We start from the raw sequence: 15,752 nt of genomic DNA on the forward strand, positions 1-15,752 counted from the left end.
CACTGTGCCACCTGGGTGATCTCTCCAAAACTTAGCTCTAGTCCTGCACTCCCCAACTTCCAAACCTTCTGAGGTCCCCTCTGCCTGCTCCTTTCCCTGATATTTGACTCAACCTACCCTGCCAGTTTTGCTTCCAAGACTCCCCTCCCATACAGCCAAAATGAATGCCTCACTATTCCTTGAACAGACTTCCAGTGAGGTTGTTTGTTCAGCTTAGAATTTCTGTCTGCCTTCTCTTCTGGGCCATTCAAGCTTCACAAAGCTGTGCTTTATTCTGACTATACTCACTTCTCATTCTGCTCACCACCTCTCCCCACTCCACACCCTGCATTTATTTGTAAACTCCTTGAGAGCTGAAATTCTACCTTCTTCATTATTGATTGAAATGTTTTCACACTGAGATACAACTGATAAACCACACGACCTATTTTCTAATTGGTCCAGCCACTCACAGGGACCCGGATTAAAAAGGCACATGGTGTGCCAGGTCTGCTAGTGGCAACAACCAAGCTTGGCCTATTTAATTTTTTTTCCCCTCCAAGCCTGGCCTATTTGAACCCAGATCTTCTCACAAAACTGTCACTTCTGGCCAAGTGCCCATCACAGGCTTCTAGAAGTTCTGATAGCTGCCGGCTGATATCTGGGACAGTCAAAGCACACAGAACATTCTGGAATTATTAGTCGTACGAACAGACTTTGCGCTGAAGAGAACATCAGATCAACTTCACTGTTCAACAACAGAAGAAATGAACGCACAAAAAAGAGAAGAGACTCGACCTAAGTCACACAACAAAGCAGGAAAACACAACTAGACCGAGAAGTGACCCTCCATGACGGCCCTTTAGGCCACGCTCCTCTGCACCTTGGAGCCGTACAGACCTAGGGTCAGCCGACTCCGCCACCTGTGGTCACTGCCCAACACGTCACCACCTGTTTTCTCTCCCTCATCTCACAGACCCCTTTGTCCTTCCCACAGTAAAATCTTTCCTCCCCCCAAGTCTCAGGGCGGCGAGAGGACGACTCTGGGCTGGATCAGTTGGCTGCGGACAGAGAAAGAACCCGTTGCTGGGTCAGACACCCAACTTCTTCAGAAGAAGCCGACTCCTCCGAGCTTCCGGGATCAGAACTCAGCCTCCTACCCCGCCCGGCCCCGCCCCCAACGTGCTCGGCCCCGCCCCAGACCCGCGTGCCGACACGCGGCCCCCTCGCCTGGCCTGGGCGGAGCCGAGCTCCAATCTCCGCCCTCCCCCTAAGATCCACCCTATTGGCGTAGACAGTCAGAAGCCACGTCCAATGAGACGGAACGGGCGGCCGCCTGGTCCTATCCGCTGCGACAACACAAAAAACGGACGCAACTAACTGGCAGACGCTACATCGTGGTCTTTCCGGGTCCTTCCCCGCTTAGACCGTACTCCTGCGGGTCCCGGCCCTGAAGGCGAGCCGGAAAGGACCGTCTACTAAGTAAGTGTCTGCCGCGGCGGTGGCCGTTGGCGTCGGTCCGGTAATCGTAATTACCCTGTTGGATTTTTAGGATGTTCTCACTTTTAAATATTATCGTTCTCCTGCGGCTGCTCTCCCTCAGAGCTCGGGGTGGGATGGGCCGTGGGGGAAGGCCCGAGAAAGGGGCGGGGAGCAGCGGAGCACGTGGAACGCCGGCCTGAGCGTGGCGTGGATGGGGGGCTGGGCCGGCGAGCTCCGGCTGCGCCGGCTCCGGGGGCGTGTACAGCCCGGCTCGTCCTGTCGGGTCGGCTCTGCAGCCGTAAACGGTGGAACGTGGGGGGACCCCGAGTGTCGCCGCTCTGTGTCGGACCCGAGAGAGCGTTTTATTAAGCCCTGGTGCTGAAGGTAGCACCCCACACCTGCCTCTGGCTGGAGCGCGGACCCTTGGTGGCCGTTTCCCTGGGAGTTCAGGTTGTGAGAACAGCTAACGCACCTTGAGCGCGTACTGAGTGCTCCGCGCTGTGCTAACTGCTTTACAAGCCTTAACTAAGTTTCCCCCCCACCAGCCCGGTGAGGTAGGTAGGAGTACCTTTGTCAGACGCAGGAAGAGGCCCAGTGAGGTTTCGCTTGTCCAGGATAACTACGGAACTAGTCAGTAGCAGAGCCCCGGTTTGAACCCAGGCGTTCCGAGTTTACCTCCACACCGAGTCGTGTGTGGGCGAGGAAGCCACCTTTTCGTACTCGTGCCTTCGGGGTCCCGGGCGCCTCATCGCGCCCCGCCCCCGCTGACCTCAGAAACGGTGATACCACCCCCTTCCCCCCGCCCACCATGGGCGGGGGGTAGTCCACAGTCCCTTTCTTGTGACTGAAACAGCAAGGCGGAGAGAAAACTGTCATAACTTCCTGGAGGAAACAGACGAAATTCCGAAATTCCCAAGTCTGGTTTTAAATAACAATGGAAGTTACACTTGAGGTGGTGGTCGGTGGGTAACCAACCCCCGGGGCCTGACCAGCCGGGGTGAGATTCCTTTTTCTCCATTCTTTGTGTCCTGCTGGGTAAGATACTTAGTCCTGGAAGCCTCAGTTTCCTCATTTGTAAAAATAGAAAAACCATCTCAAGGTGGGCATGGCAAGCTCCTTGGAGAGGCCATTTTGTATTCGGCTTTACAAACCATTCAGCATTAGCATTTTCCGTATTACAATCCGGTAGTCTCCATAATCGTAATTACTCCGTTGGATTTTTAGGATTTTAAGTATTATAGTTCTTCTGTAGTAAATCTTTTTTGTGTTTTTTTTTTTTTTGTGGGGTTTTTTTTGGGTTTTTTGGAGGGGTTTTTTTGGTTTTTTTAAAAGATTTTTATTTATTTATTTGAGAGAGAGAGAGCACATGAGAGGGGGGAGGGTCAGAGGGAGAAGCAGACTCCCCGCCGAGCAGGGAGCCCGATGCGGGACTCGATCCAGGGACTCCAGGATCATGACCTGAGCCGAAGGCAGTCGCTTAACCAACTGAGCCACCCAGGCGCCCTCTTTTTTGTTTTTGAGATATAATTCACATACCGTAAAATCCACCATTGTAAAGGGTACAGTTCAGTGGGTTTTGTAATATATTCACAGGATTGTGTGACTATCACCACGATCTTATTCCAGAACATTTTCATCACCCCAAAAAGAAACCCTGTGGCCCCAGTGTGGCCCAGGCAACTCAGAGGAGTTTTGTTGGACTCCAGGCCAGATGTTGAGGCCCAGCTGCCAGGGCCTCCCAACCTGAGGTCTTGGGTGGGGGAGATGGAGCCTCTTCCCACCCTGAATTTCAGCCCTGGGCTCCCAGCACACCTGCTGAGCAGAGGCCCAGGTAGAGGCTGCCCCACAGCCCCCTGGTATGGGGAGGTGTCTCGGGAGAGGGGGAGGGCCAGTTATCCAAGAAACTGTGGGGTGTTCCAACCACAAGCCTTTGGGAGAGCTGTGCCAAATCTTGGCCATTCCTATGGGGAGAACTGCCCGACTTCCAGGCCAAGCCAACTTCCAGATGAGATCCCACAACTGGGCCTCTACAGAGACTAGATTTGAAGCAGGGCCTGAAAAATTCAGGAATTTGCCAAACTTCAGGATTATCGACAAGCGGGGGTTCAGACTTGGAGCCAAAGGAGGTGAACCTTTGAAAGCTCTTGCAACCAAGGTAAAAATGAAACGGAATGACTTCATAGCAACATAACAGCAAAGAATGGAGAAGCTAAACTGAATTAGAAAGGGCAAGACTGCAAACCCATCTGATGGTCATGTTATTTCACGGGCGGAACCCAATTAATGCAGTGGATACTATCCAAACAGCTTTCATCTGGAGAAAGCTATTGGCAGTTCTGAAAAGCAAAGAGTAAAGTATACCAATACTGTATTTCAATTTTATCACTATTGAAAAGCATTTATTTAGCCCTACTGAAAAGCAGTAAAGCAAAGCATTAGAGGTATACACTGCTGCCTACCAAAATGCACCAAAGGTTGATGAGGAAGATTTACAGGTTTTTCAGAAGCTTTAGGTATCCACCAGATTATCAACCTCATTTAGATAATGTAAGAATGTTACCCAGTGATCTAGCTCAGCCAGTAACTCCGGAAACCAAAAGGAAAGCTTTTGTGCACTGTGAGGCCAAGTGCTCCATCTCCAGGATTACCCGGGGAGCTGGACAAATCAAAACCACAGCTCCTGGCTAGGTTTGCCAACAAACCTGTTGCCGAACAAACTCGGATAAACTCATCACAAGAGAAGCCAGTAACTCAAGAGACCAGGGTTTAGAAAAGAGAAAGAGAAATTTATTTCAGGTGCCAGCAGCCAGAGGCGGTGGCAGACTCAAGCCTTAACTGACCTCTCAGCCCACAAGTTGGATACCTAGAGTTTTATAGGGAGAGGTTCAGAGGGGTACGTGCCAAAGAACAGAGTGTGTGATCACAGGTTGGGGGGTTGGTATGTGCATCCCATGATCGTGGGCAGGGAGGGGATGTATGGGATGTGGTCTTTCTAGGCATTCTGTTGCTGTTGGGGCTTTTCTGGCCTGGCGGTTCCAATGTTCTGGTCATTGCAAAACCTCTTCATCAGTGCCTCAAGAAAGCATGATTAGAAATAAGAGCAATAGGTTTCAGTTAGAGCTTGAGTTAGGCATCCTGTCTATTTCTGGTTTTAACTGTTGGGATCTGTAGTTAAGCAAGAGGGCTCACTGACAAGAACAAATTCAGAGTTTCCAGAGATCACTGTCAGCTAAGTGTATATCTGCAACAGGACATCACCTGTTGACTAAGAAAGGGTCAACAAGCAGATGATTGAGATGTTACAGAAGAAAATTAATTTTCTTATACTTGTTTCCATTTTCATCTTAAAATGACTCAATCCAGGATTACAGTGGTACCCCTTATCCAGGGGGACACATTCCAAAACCCCCTGTGGATGCCTGAAACCATGGGTAGTACCGAAACCTGTATATTCTGTTTTTTTCCTATACAGACATACCTGTGATAAAGTTTAATTCATAAATTAGGCAGTAAGAGATGAACAACAATAACTGATAATCAAATAGAACAATTACAACAATATACTGTGATAAAAGGTATGTGAACATGATCTGTCTCAAAATCTTATTGTACTGTACTCACCCTTTTTGTGATAATGTAAGATGATAAAATGCCAGTGCAATGAGACGACTTATAGACATTGTGACACGGCATTAGACTGTTAACTGATCTCCCAAGGATACATCCGGAGGAGGATCATCTGCTTCTGGATCTAATGGAGGATAACTGAACCCGGGGAAAGTGAAACTGGGTCAGGGGGTCTGCTGGACTGAATTGTAAAACTTTATACTGGCTTGCTATGTTAAACCTCGAAATGCTACTGAAAATAGGGGGAAAAAATAAAGGAAGTTTGTGCTGACCTAAAATGAAGGTTTTAAAAAATATTACATACTCAGTCATTTTAATCTCTTACCTGTGATGTGTGGTCTTATTGTATAATCCCCTTCCCTCCTTTTTTTAAGATTATGGATTTCAAAGTGTTTCATATTATTGCACTATTCCTGGTTGGGAATGCTATAAGTAGATAACAGAAACCAAAGAAATCTGCCAATTCCAGTTCTTTAAGGTCGACTCCAGGAAAGGATCCTATCTAGTTGTTCTGATTAAAAAATTCTATTTCAGGGGCGCCTGGGTGGCTCAGTCATTAGGCGTCTGCCTTCGGCTCAGGTCATGATCCCAGGGTCCTGGGATCGAGCCCCGCATCGGGCTCCCTGCTCCGCGGGGGGCCTGCTTCTCCCTCGCCCGCTGCTTGTGTTCCCTCTCTCGCTGTGTCTCTCTCTGTCAAGTAAATTTTAAAAATCTTTAAAAAAAAAAAAATTCTATTTCATGGGGCACCTGGGTGGCTCAGTCGATCAAGCGTCCAATTCTTGATTTTAGCTCAGGTCATGATCTCATGGTTGTGAGATCAAGCCCCGCATAGGGCTCGGTGCTGGGCTCTCTCTCCCTCTGCCCCTTATCCTACCCACTCTCTTAAAAAAATTCGATTTCATGAAGAGTTAAGTAAAAAGACAAGTTTTTTTTTTAACTTTTACTGAAACATGAAGTCTCATCATTTGATCTATGTATTTACCTTTCAGTAAGTGTTTAATCAAACAAAGTAAAGGAAATATGGTACTACTGTATCAGTGTTTTATGAATGCACAGGCATAAATCTTAGTTTAAATAAAAGTCACATTCAACCTGATTCTGGTTTTAAAACAAAACTGTCATAGTGAAGTATTATATATGTGACTATTGCTTTTGGTACCAAAGCTAAAAATTTGGTGGCATGAAAACATAAACAGGTACACATGGAACATTATAAATCACTTAAAGTCTTATAAAAATTTTACTAAGCTACCACCTAGATAATGAAAGGATATAACAGTGACTCTTATTCCTAGAAATATAAAACAATTTAATCGGAACCTTTATAAACTAATTTGGGGTGACTGGGAAAAGCACTTACTCATAACAGAAAAAAAGACTCCCAACAAGCTTCTTTCAAAAGGAATATTTGGGGGTGGAGGGATCTTTGTGCCAGTTAGTCATTCCCCATTCTCTGCCTTCTCTTCCCCTACTTCCAGCCCCCTGGAAACTACCTCTTCCAGTCCAATTTATTTTTTCCTTGTGCTTCAGGTGTTCTATCTAAGGAACCATTACTTAATCCATGATCATGATGATTTATATCTTTATTTTCTTCTAAGAGTTTTATAGTTTTAGGGGCACCTGGGTGGTGCAGTCAGTTAAGTGTCCAACTCTTGGTTTCAGCTCAGGTCGTGATCTCAGGGTTGTGGGATCAAGCCCTGTGTGGAGCTCTGCACTCAGTATGGAGTCTACTTGGGATTCCTCTCCCACTCCCTCTACCCCTCCTGCTCATGCTCACACTGTCTCTCTTTCTCTAAAAAAAAACTTTTTAAGTTTTATAGTTTTAGATATTGGATCCATTAGAGTTAATTTTTATATATGATGTGAAGTAGGGATTCAAATTCATTCTTTTGCAGGCGGATATCCAGTTCCTAAGTTATTATTTTTGATGTTACTGTAAATGGAATTGTTTTCTTTAATTTCATTTTCAGATTGTATCCTGAAACTTTAACTCATGTATCTATCACCTCTAATAGTTTTACTGTGGATTCTTTAGGATTTTCTGTTTATAAGATCATGCCATCTACCAATAGAAGTAGTGGTGAGAAAAGACATCCTCGTCTTGTTCCTGAATGGGGGAGGGGGTGGAGCTTGTACTTTTTCACCATAAAGTATGTGAGCTTTGAGTTTCTTGTAGATGCCCTTTATCACGTTGAGGAAGTTACCTTCTATTCCTAGTTTTTAATCATGAGAGGCCACTGGATTTTACCCAGTGATTTTTCTGCATCTATTGAGATAGTCACATGGGGTTTTCCCCTACATTTATTCTATTAATATGCTGTATTACAGTGATTGATCTCCCTATGTTGAATCAACCTTGTATTCCTGGGATAAATCCTGCTTGCTCCTCATGTATAATCCTTTTCATGAGCTTTTGGATTGGGTTTGCTAGTATTTTGTGTGTCTGTGTCCTAGATATATTGATATATAGGTTTTTTTTTTAAGATTTTATTTATTTATTTGACAGAAAGAGACACAGCGAGAGAGGGAACACAAGCAGGGGGAGTGGGAGAGGGAGAAGCAGGCTTCTCGCGGAGCAGGGAACCGGGAGCCCGATGGCGGGGCTCGATCCCAGGACCCTGGGATCATGACGTGAGCTGAAGGCAGACACTCAACGACTGAGCCACCCAGGCACCCCAATATATAGTTTTCTTGTGATGTCTTTGGTTTTGGTAACAGGGTAATACTAGCCTCATAAAGTGATTGGAAAGTTGTAATTTTTATAATCTTTTGGATTATTTTTTTTAGGATCAATTCCCAAAAGAAGGCTTGTACATTTTTAAATTACTTGATAAGTATTGCCTGGTCATTTTCCAAAAAGTTAAATCATGTTTATTTGTTTGAGATTAACATTGTCTTTCCGGACTAATGGTCTCTCAGAAATTATTTCTCTTTACTCCTTCAAGTACTTAAAAGATTCTCTGAAAGGCAAAGCCAGGTCCAGCCTTTCAGAACACTTCTTAGTACCTGCCTGGCAGAGCAGCTCCAAAGGAGCCAGGATTCAGCATTTGATCCAGCAAATTGTTAGCACTTCTATCAAGAATAGAGTTTCTCCACCTCAGCACTGTTGCTGGATTAACTCGCAGTGTATTGTAAGATGGTTAGCATCAATGGCTTTTTCTCACTAAATGGCAATAGCAGCCACCACCAGCCCCACCTCCTCCCCCCCCAAGTTGTGACAAACAAAAATGTCTCCCATCATTGTCACATGTCCCCTGGTGGTTAAAATTGTCCTCATTGAGACACACTGATCTAAAAACTGATACGTGCTGGATTTCCTATTACTATCCAATAAAATTATCTCTGATTTTGAAATCAAAGCCTCACTATATATTTGGCTTTGGATCTACATTTGTCTGAGTCTTTGTCACCATGTGTTGATGACTTTCAAATCTCTATCCTTAGCCTTGTTTCCTCTCTGGATTCCCAGAGCTTGTGTACAGTTGCCTGCCTTGGTGTTCTACAGGCGTCTTGAGATTGGTTTGTTCAAAATGAGACTGATTCTCTTCTCTCCCCCAAACTGCTCTTCGTCCTTAGTCTTGGTCTCCCAGGTCAGGACCCTACCAGTCAGTCACTTACTGGTTCTTCACTTCTCTGTCTCCACCTCTCCCATGAAATTCACCTCCTGAGTCTCTCTAAATTCAAGATCCTCTGTCCCAAGTGTCACTTCCACAGTGGGAAGGTTCATCTCCCGTAGCTTGCTGCAGCAGTCCTTAACTTCCAGCTTATTCTCTCTGCTACCTGTAAAGTGCCCTTTCCAACATGTGTGTCTAATCCTGTCAGAGCCCTCATGGGCTGGCCCTGCCTCCCTTTCCAGCTTCATCCCCCAGCCTTTGGCCATACCAAGCTGCTTGCAGGTCCCTTTCCTCACCCCCTTGCCTGACACTCATTCTTCTAGATGCAGTTCAAACTCTGTCTCTCCTCCAGCCCTTCCACTCAAAGAATGACCCTCCTCCTTTGCTACACCTGGAGAGACCTGGGTCTTCACTTATGAGGCACTGCAGGAATCGGTTCATTCACGACTATGTCCCTGGTGATCAGCAAGTGTCTTGAGAATGGGAACCACAGTTTATCTCTGCCTGCTCCCCAGGGCCCAGTGGGCCCTCCGTAAATCTGTGTTGAATAGCAAATGAAAATGCCTAGAGCCGAAAGGGGCTACCTGGGATTTTAAAGTAGCTGCAGGGTTGTTTGGGTTTGTTTTTTGTTTAGTTCAGTGAACATTTACTGAGAACCAACTAGGTCATGGGTGTTAGGAACAGAAGGAACAAGGCAAGATCTTTGCTTAGAGAATTCACATTACACCTAATATGAGATGGGAGTACAAAGTTTAGTACAGAGTGATAAGGGCAAGCATAATGCATAAAGTGGATACTGAGAGTGAACTATGTCTGCATTCGGGGAAGACACTCTCCCCACCCCTGAAATAGGCTTAAAAGTACGAAAAGGTATCATTTCATCCCACTCTAACCCTTTCTGTGTTGAGTCAACTTCTGTTTATCGTGACTTTTTTAAATGACTTTGGCTTGATCATGTTTATTAAATCAGTTAATGTCGTCAGCCTCTCCTTGTGTTGTAGGACCTGACCCTGTGCTTGTGTAAGTTAGTGGTTTAGAAATGTTCCAAAATCAGCAGTCACCAGTTATTTCATTATTTACTATGTCCTTGATTTTGCGCCCCTCTTTTTTTTTTTTTTTTTAAGATTTTATTTCTTTATTTGACAGAGAGAGACACAGCGAGAGAGGGAACACAAGCAGGGGGAGTGGGAGAGGGAGAAGCAGGCTCCACGCAGAGCAGGGAGCCCGATGCGGGGCTCGATCCCAGGACCCTGGGATCATGACCTGAGCCGAAGGCAGTCGCTTAACCGACTGAGCATCCCAGGCGCCCCGCACCCCTCTTTTGAGGATACAGGCATGCCATGCTCCTGCCTCCTGATCTGAAGCCTTTGACTTACCATTATATGTGTTCTTCAATGTAATCCTGCATTATTTCATAATTAAAGCAAACTGGAGTCCTATGTACAGAATGTGCAATCTAGAGAAATTTTTATCTTTTTATAGAGTTGCTAATAATAATCTTTAGGTCAATATGCCTTCTTTTTCTTACCAGTTTTCTTAGCACTGGCCCTATTTCCCTTCCTCTGCATAGTGCCTCTTAGCTTGTAACTTAACTAGTTAGTAAATACAACTTTATTCGTAAATAAAGATTAAGGTGATTGATCCTTAGGGAGACCCATGTGTGTGGTGTCCAGGAGCCATGAAAGTGGGTTGCTTAGGAAATTGAATAAAGTTATTATACTATTGGACAGGGGTGAGGGCGGCAGTGGTATTTACAGAGAAGGGAAATATGGATAGGTACAAGAGCAGGCAGGGAAGTAGGGAGAGATTCTGGGCTCCGAACCTGCTGAGTCTCCTGTCGCTGTGGAAGGAGGAGTGGCGGTAGAAGTTGATGCCCAGGAGGGATGCTAGAGGTTGGAGATGAACCTGTGTTGGCAGGTGAGATGGTATATGTATGAAAAGAAGAGGATCTAGGACAGAACAGTAGAAAACAGATACAGGGCAGGTGACCCAAGAGAAAGCTATTCCAGAAGCCAAAGGAAGAGTGAAGCTTCGTGGCATCACATGTTTTAGGAATAAGGGCTAAAGAGAGACGACTAACTTTGGCAGGTAGGGGGATCATTAGTTAAATACCTCACAAGAGCATTTGAGCAGAAAGGCGAGGGAGGAGCCCTAACTGCAGTGGGTTGAAGAGTGACTGGGAAACAAGCAGTGGGATGTGTGCACATAGACCACATGCTCAGGATATCCTCTTCCTTTTGGGTCAGAGATGAAGCACATACAAATGAAAAACCTGAGCATGTCCATAGGTGAGGTAAGGACAGGGGAAATTGGTTAAACATACGGGAAAGGTATCTGTAGGGTCTGAGAAGGAATGAGAGCAATAGCCAGGTGGGGTGGGTTTGCCAGGAAAAGGCACAAGGACACCCGTTTCTCCCAAGACAAGCGGGAAGACCATTGGAAATATTAAAGGCAGGTATTTGTGGAAGGGAAGGGAGAGAAGTTGGGAGTATTCATACCTGGCAACATCTCTCTTCTCTGTGAGGTAGGGAGCTATGCTAGCAAGGAAGGAGGACTGGAAGAAAGCGGAAAGGGATATCACCCTGAGCTGTCAGGAGTGACTCAGACTAGGAATAATTAAAGTCATTTAATTCATCAGAGGATGAAAATAAGATATTTCTCATAGCTCCCCTTCAGCACGGCTACATGCTTTTCTTCAGTGGTGCTTATTAATTCTGGCACAGGACTGGAGAGCATCTGGTGCAAGTAATCCAGGTTGTGGAATGGCCCCGTGGGGGTGGCAGACTGACTGTCTGAAGCAAGCAAACTGAGGCCTTGGTTACAGAATTCGCAAAATGTTGGGGTAAGTACTGGACCGGGAGTCCAGACTTCTGGTGCTCTGATGCCAACAGGCATTCCCCACTCAGAAGGAGAAGTTGGGAAATAAAGGCAAATAGTTTTCTAATCTATTCTTGGGTTTCATTCAGCCCTAGAAATGTTTTTCTAATTTTGTTATGGCATTTGAATGTGGTTTTAAAGTATATTCAGTAAAAAATAAATAAAAGCATATTCAGTAAGATGTCATCACTGTCTCCTGTGAGTGGGGGAAAAATCAGGCGTTGGGAAGGCATGGAACTCACAGCAGCTGGTCCATGTACCATTTTGGTCTTTTTAAGAACTCTTAATATGTCAGGCGCCTGGGTGGCTCAGTCGTTAAGCGTCTGCCTTCGGCTCAGGTCATGATCCCAGGGTCCTGGGATCGAGCCCCCACATCGGGCTCCCTGCTCGGCGGAGAGCCTGCTTCTCCCTCTCCCACTCTACCTGCTTGTGTTCCCTCTCTCGCTGTGTCTCTCTGTCAAATAAATAAAGAAAATCTTAAAAAAAAAAACACAACAACTCTTAATGTGATTCCCAATGTTGAAACTGGCAGTTAAGTGATAGATTCAGGCTATACAAGATAAGACTTGAAAAAGACACCTGAAATATGGCAATATCAGTAAGAAGTGTTCTTTTCTCATTCCTTATTTAAAAAAAAAAAAAATGCATGTGCACATCTGTCCCTTTAACAGCTTGCTTACTTCAGGGAGCTAAAACTTTTATAAAGCACGTTGAGAAATCCTACACACGGGCGGTTGTTTAACTGTGTTCACAGTTTTCCCTGCTCGGTGCTGGAATTGTGCAGGAGAAAGTGCTCACTGTCAACTATTCTCTATGAATAGGGATGTGTGTGGATTGAAAGATTATATGCTCTGGTGTTATCTGGTAAAGAAAAGAAAGAAGAATAACCTAAGAGTTCTCCTGCCAGCTTCAGCTGCCATCTAAAGTACTTGCGAGAATCTGTCATCACCTCACACAGTGACCCAAGGAAACGAAGGTCAGCAGATTGGCAGGCCAGGTGTCAACCGTGAGGTAAGAACTGTAGCTGGAGAAGTGGCTCCAGAAGCCTGGGGTCTCGTCGCTGTCTCCACTTGGAGGCAGCCCTTACAGGCGAGGCGTGGAGTGGTGGCTCCGGTGAGAACCCAGGTCAGGCCACCCCCTTGCCTAGCTCCGAGCATGAAGGAGCTGTCAAGCAGACAGCAAAGCACGTGCATGCGCGTGCGCGCGCACACACACCCATTTGCATGTGAACTTGCTTTTTTTCTCTTTTAGGAGAAGAAATGCATAAAAACAGCTGGCAGAATAGAAGACGTGGGAGAAGGAGCAACCAGCAGAACCCTCGGTTCAGGCAACAGGGTTCTGACGAGAGGCAAGTGCTGCTGCCCGGGACCACGCGAGCCCTGTGGCGGCCTCAGGTGCGCGCGAGTCACCAGGGCTGTCACCGCAGCGCAGGGTCTGGGGGGGGCGCCGCTGCCGCAAGTCAGCCCGCCTGCTGCACTTGGAGTAGTCAGGAGATACGGCCACGCTCTTTCTTTTCAGAGTGACCATGACCTCTGGCCAGAGCATTAGCCAGAGGCTTAGAAGTAGACAGTATCAGATAGAACTGGAAAGCTATTTTTCTAGTTTGCACTTTTTCGGTCTCTCTCCCTTTTTTCCCAGCCAATGAAAATAGCTTCCTGGAGATCTAATTTCATTAATTCAGCCTAAGTCCTTAGAAAGGCTAAATATATCATATTGTATTTAATGAACACAAAAGTGTATACAGAATAATACAGTGAACATCATGTACCCACTACCCCGCTTAGAAAGTAAAACCTAGTTTATACTGAGTTGAAGCCCCCAGTGCAAACATTTTCCACTTTCAGCTTATTGTTCTTATGGCCAGAAGTCCTTTTGGCCCTGGACTGTGAGGAGGTGTCCTCTCCTGGTGTGGGCGGGTTATCTTGTGCTGAGACTAGATTGTATTTCCTTCGTGCAGAAGTCTTTGCACCAGAAGAGGCCCACATGCCAATTTTAAAACTCTTCCACACTTCAGACCTCCTCCTAAAATGGACAGATTTCTAGCTACAGGGTCAGAAGATGACAAATACCAAGATGCTTCTCTAGAACAAGTGAACCTAAACAGTAACAAAAACCATCAAAATATTGTGGAAAGAACAGGGCTTCAGAATTAGGAGGTCCGGATTTGACATTCTGCCTTCTCCTATATGAATTTGGGCAAGATACTTAATCATTCTGAGTCACTCTTATACAAAAGAGAGCTAATACGAGGTTTGCAATACTGCATGGAAAGCCTCTGATGGGCTGCTTGGCTCTGAGTAGGCCCTTCATACATGGTGGGGCAGAATAAAATCTATTACTCTAAGGCAGAGTCACAGATTTGACCCATATTGTAGAACGATCAGGACAGTGCCCAATGTTTGTATGTTTTGTAAGGAGAACCATGGATATTTTTGGGGCCCCAGGCCTTCCCACAAGAGTACAATGTGTAGCAAAATGTGATCTGTGCAAGAAGAGAGTCTCAACTCTGCTTTGGCAGAGTCATGTGGAAACACGCTGGGCAGCCACCTTCTGGGCTCTATGTGGAAAGAATGGAGCAGCAGTCCTTGGACTAGAAATGTAGACATTTGTTGTGACACTTAATCCTTCCTCCTCTTGCTGCTGATCACACATGAGCTGCCTCAGAAAGCTCCAGGCCATAAAAAGGGAGAATAAATAATTTTCTCTGAAACTGCATGGTTAGTATTTACAGACAAAAGAGAACGTTCTTTCATTCCTTCAGCATACTTACTCAATTTGTATTCCTTTGGGGGATGGGGAGGAAGTTCTTGATTTTAAAGCAGATTTTGTCAGGATTCTAAAATTAGGTGTTTTGCTCTATCATTATATCCTTCAGCCTGTAATTGCCACAGAAGCTGCTTGTAGCTTTGCAAATCAACGGTTTAAACCATGGCTCTATCCCAGTATTAACTGAGCAAATCACCTCTGTGCCCTGAACGCCAGTTTCTCCATCTGTAAGGTGGTGTGCCCAAGTAAAATTTAAACCCTTTGTATTGCTAAATCCAGTAAAGAATAAAATGCACCTGCCTTGTAACTGCTGTTGAACTGACAAATGTGCCTAGCTGATAATATTCTTATTGGCAAAGATTATTCCTCTTTTCATCTGGAAATTTCAAAAAGACCTTACAAAATGCTCAAGTGAGGAGATAAGGAAAGGGACTTACTGTGACACACATCCTGTTAAGGATGAGGAACCAAAACCTTGTCCTAACTTTTGTATATTTGAAGTAGGTAAACTGCTTTCAAGGAGAAGGGAGAGGTCAGGGCTCCCCAAGTAATCAGAAGGGTCAGAGGGCTGGGGTGAAGGCCATGGAACTGCCTGAACTGACCCCTGCAGGATCCTACGGTAAGAGAATGACTGGGACTCCAGCCCTTCACTGTGAGTTACTATGACTATGTGTCAACAGGGGTAACTCAGTGACACAGCAAAGCTCACAGGATTCTGGCCATGTCGGCGATGACGAGGCCCCATCGACCTCATCCGGCACAGCTGGGAGTTCTTCCGTGCCAGGTGAGGCTGTCTGTTGGACAGTAGACCTCCTGTGGCCCTGCCTGTGGGGAAAGATGAAACCTCGTCCCACCTCATCATCTGGTTACGTCTGCTTGGGCTGCCCTGCTTAGCCCTGTGTGTCTTCACTTGCATGTGGGGACACTCCATGTGGGTCACCAGCCCTTTCCTGGCTTGGAGGAAATTTCGGAGCAAATTGAAACACTAACTAAACATCCGGGCTGTGTCAGGAATGGGGATCCTGAGGCAGACGGCTCCCCCCATGGGCACAGGATGGTGACTGACAACGTTAGCCCACCTCCTGCCCCTCAGAACAGACAGACATCTGTGGGTGGTGTGGACAGACCCCTGGGTTCCTTCAGAGGTGGGTCCATGCAGTGTTCTAAGTTGAAGTGGATTTCATGTCTTTTGACTAAAGATCTGCCAGGGTATTACTTTGACCCTGAAAAGAAACGATACTTCCGCTTGCTCCCTGGACATAACAACTGCAACCCCCTCACAAAGGAGGGCATCCGGCAGAAGGAGATGGAAAGCAAAAGGCTGCAGCTGCTGGAGGAAGAAGACAAGCAGAAAAAGGTGGGCTCCACACTCCTGGTGGCCACCCTGTCCCCTCCACTGGTGATGGG

The 15,752-nt window shown here is 46.1% G+C and overlaps 1 protein-coding gene across 6 annotated transcripts in view; it reads left to right on the plus strand.

Annotated features, from left to right (window-relative positions):
* The first annotated feature begins 1,333 nt into the window (after positions 1–1,333).
* Positions 1,334–15,752, plus strand: part of DCAF4 (DDB1 and CUL4 associated factor 4) — a 29,447-nt gene continuing 15,028 nt past the window's right edge. For 3 of the 6 annotated variants that reach the window (XM_045901132.3, XM_064571284.1, XM_064571285.1), the window contains exons 1-6: positions 1,336–1,461; positions 11,426–11,544; positions 12,401–12,590; positions 12,831–12,927; positions 15,026–15,129; positions 15,545–15,702. In XM_045901132.3, the coding sequence (XP_045757088.1) occupies positions 12,839–12,927; positions 15,026–15,129; positions 15,545–15,702 (351 nt within the window). In that variant the 5' untranslated portion in view covers positions 1,336–1,461; positions 11,426–11,544; positions 12,401–12,590; positions 12,831–12,838. Of the gene's footprint in view, positions 1,462–11,425; positions 11,545–12,400; positions 12,591–12,830; positions 12,974–15,025; positions 15,130–15,544; positions 15,703–15,752 lie in introns of those variants that run through there. The other 3 variants (XM_054513768.2, XM_054513772.2, XM_054513775.2) reach the window with 3 other exon arrangements.

Source organism: Mirounga angustirostris, unplaced genomic scaffold, assembly GCF_029215605.1.
Source record: "Mirounga angustirostris isolate CCGP_5_RB_7025 unplaced genomic scaffold, mMirAng1.0.hap1 SCAF_9, whole genome shotgun sequence".
Taxonomy (NCBI): Eukaryota; Metazoa; Chordata; class Mammalia; order Carnivora; family Phocidae; genus Mirounga; species Mirounga angustirostris.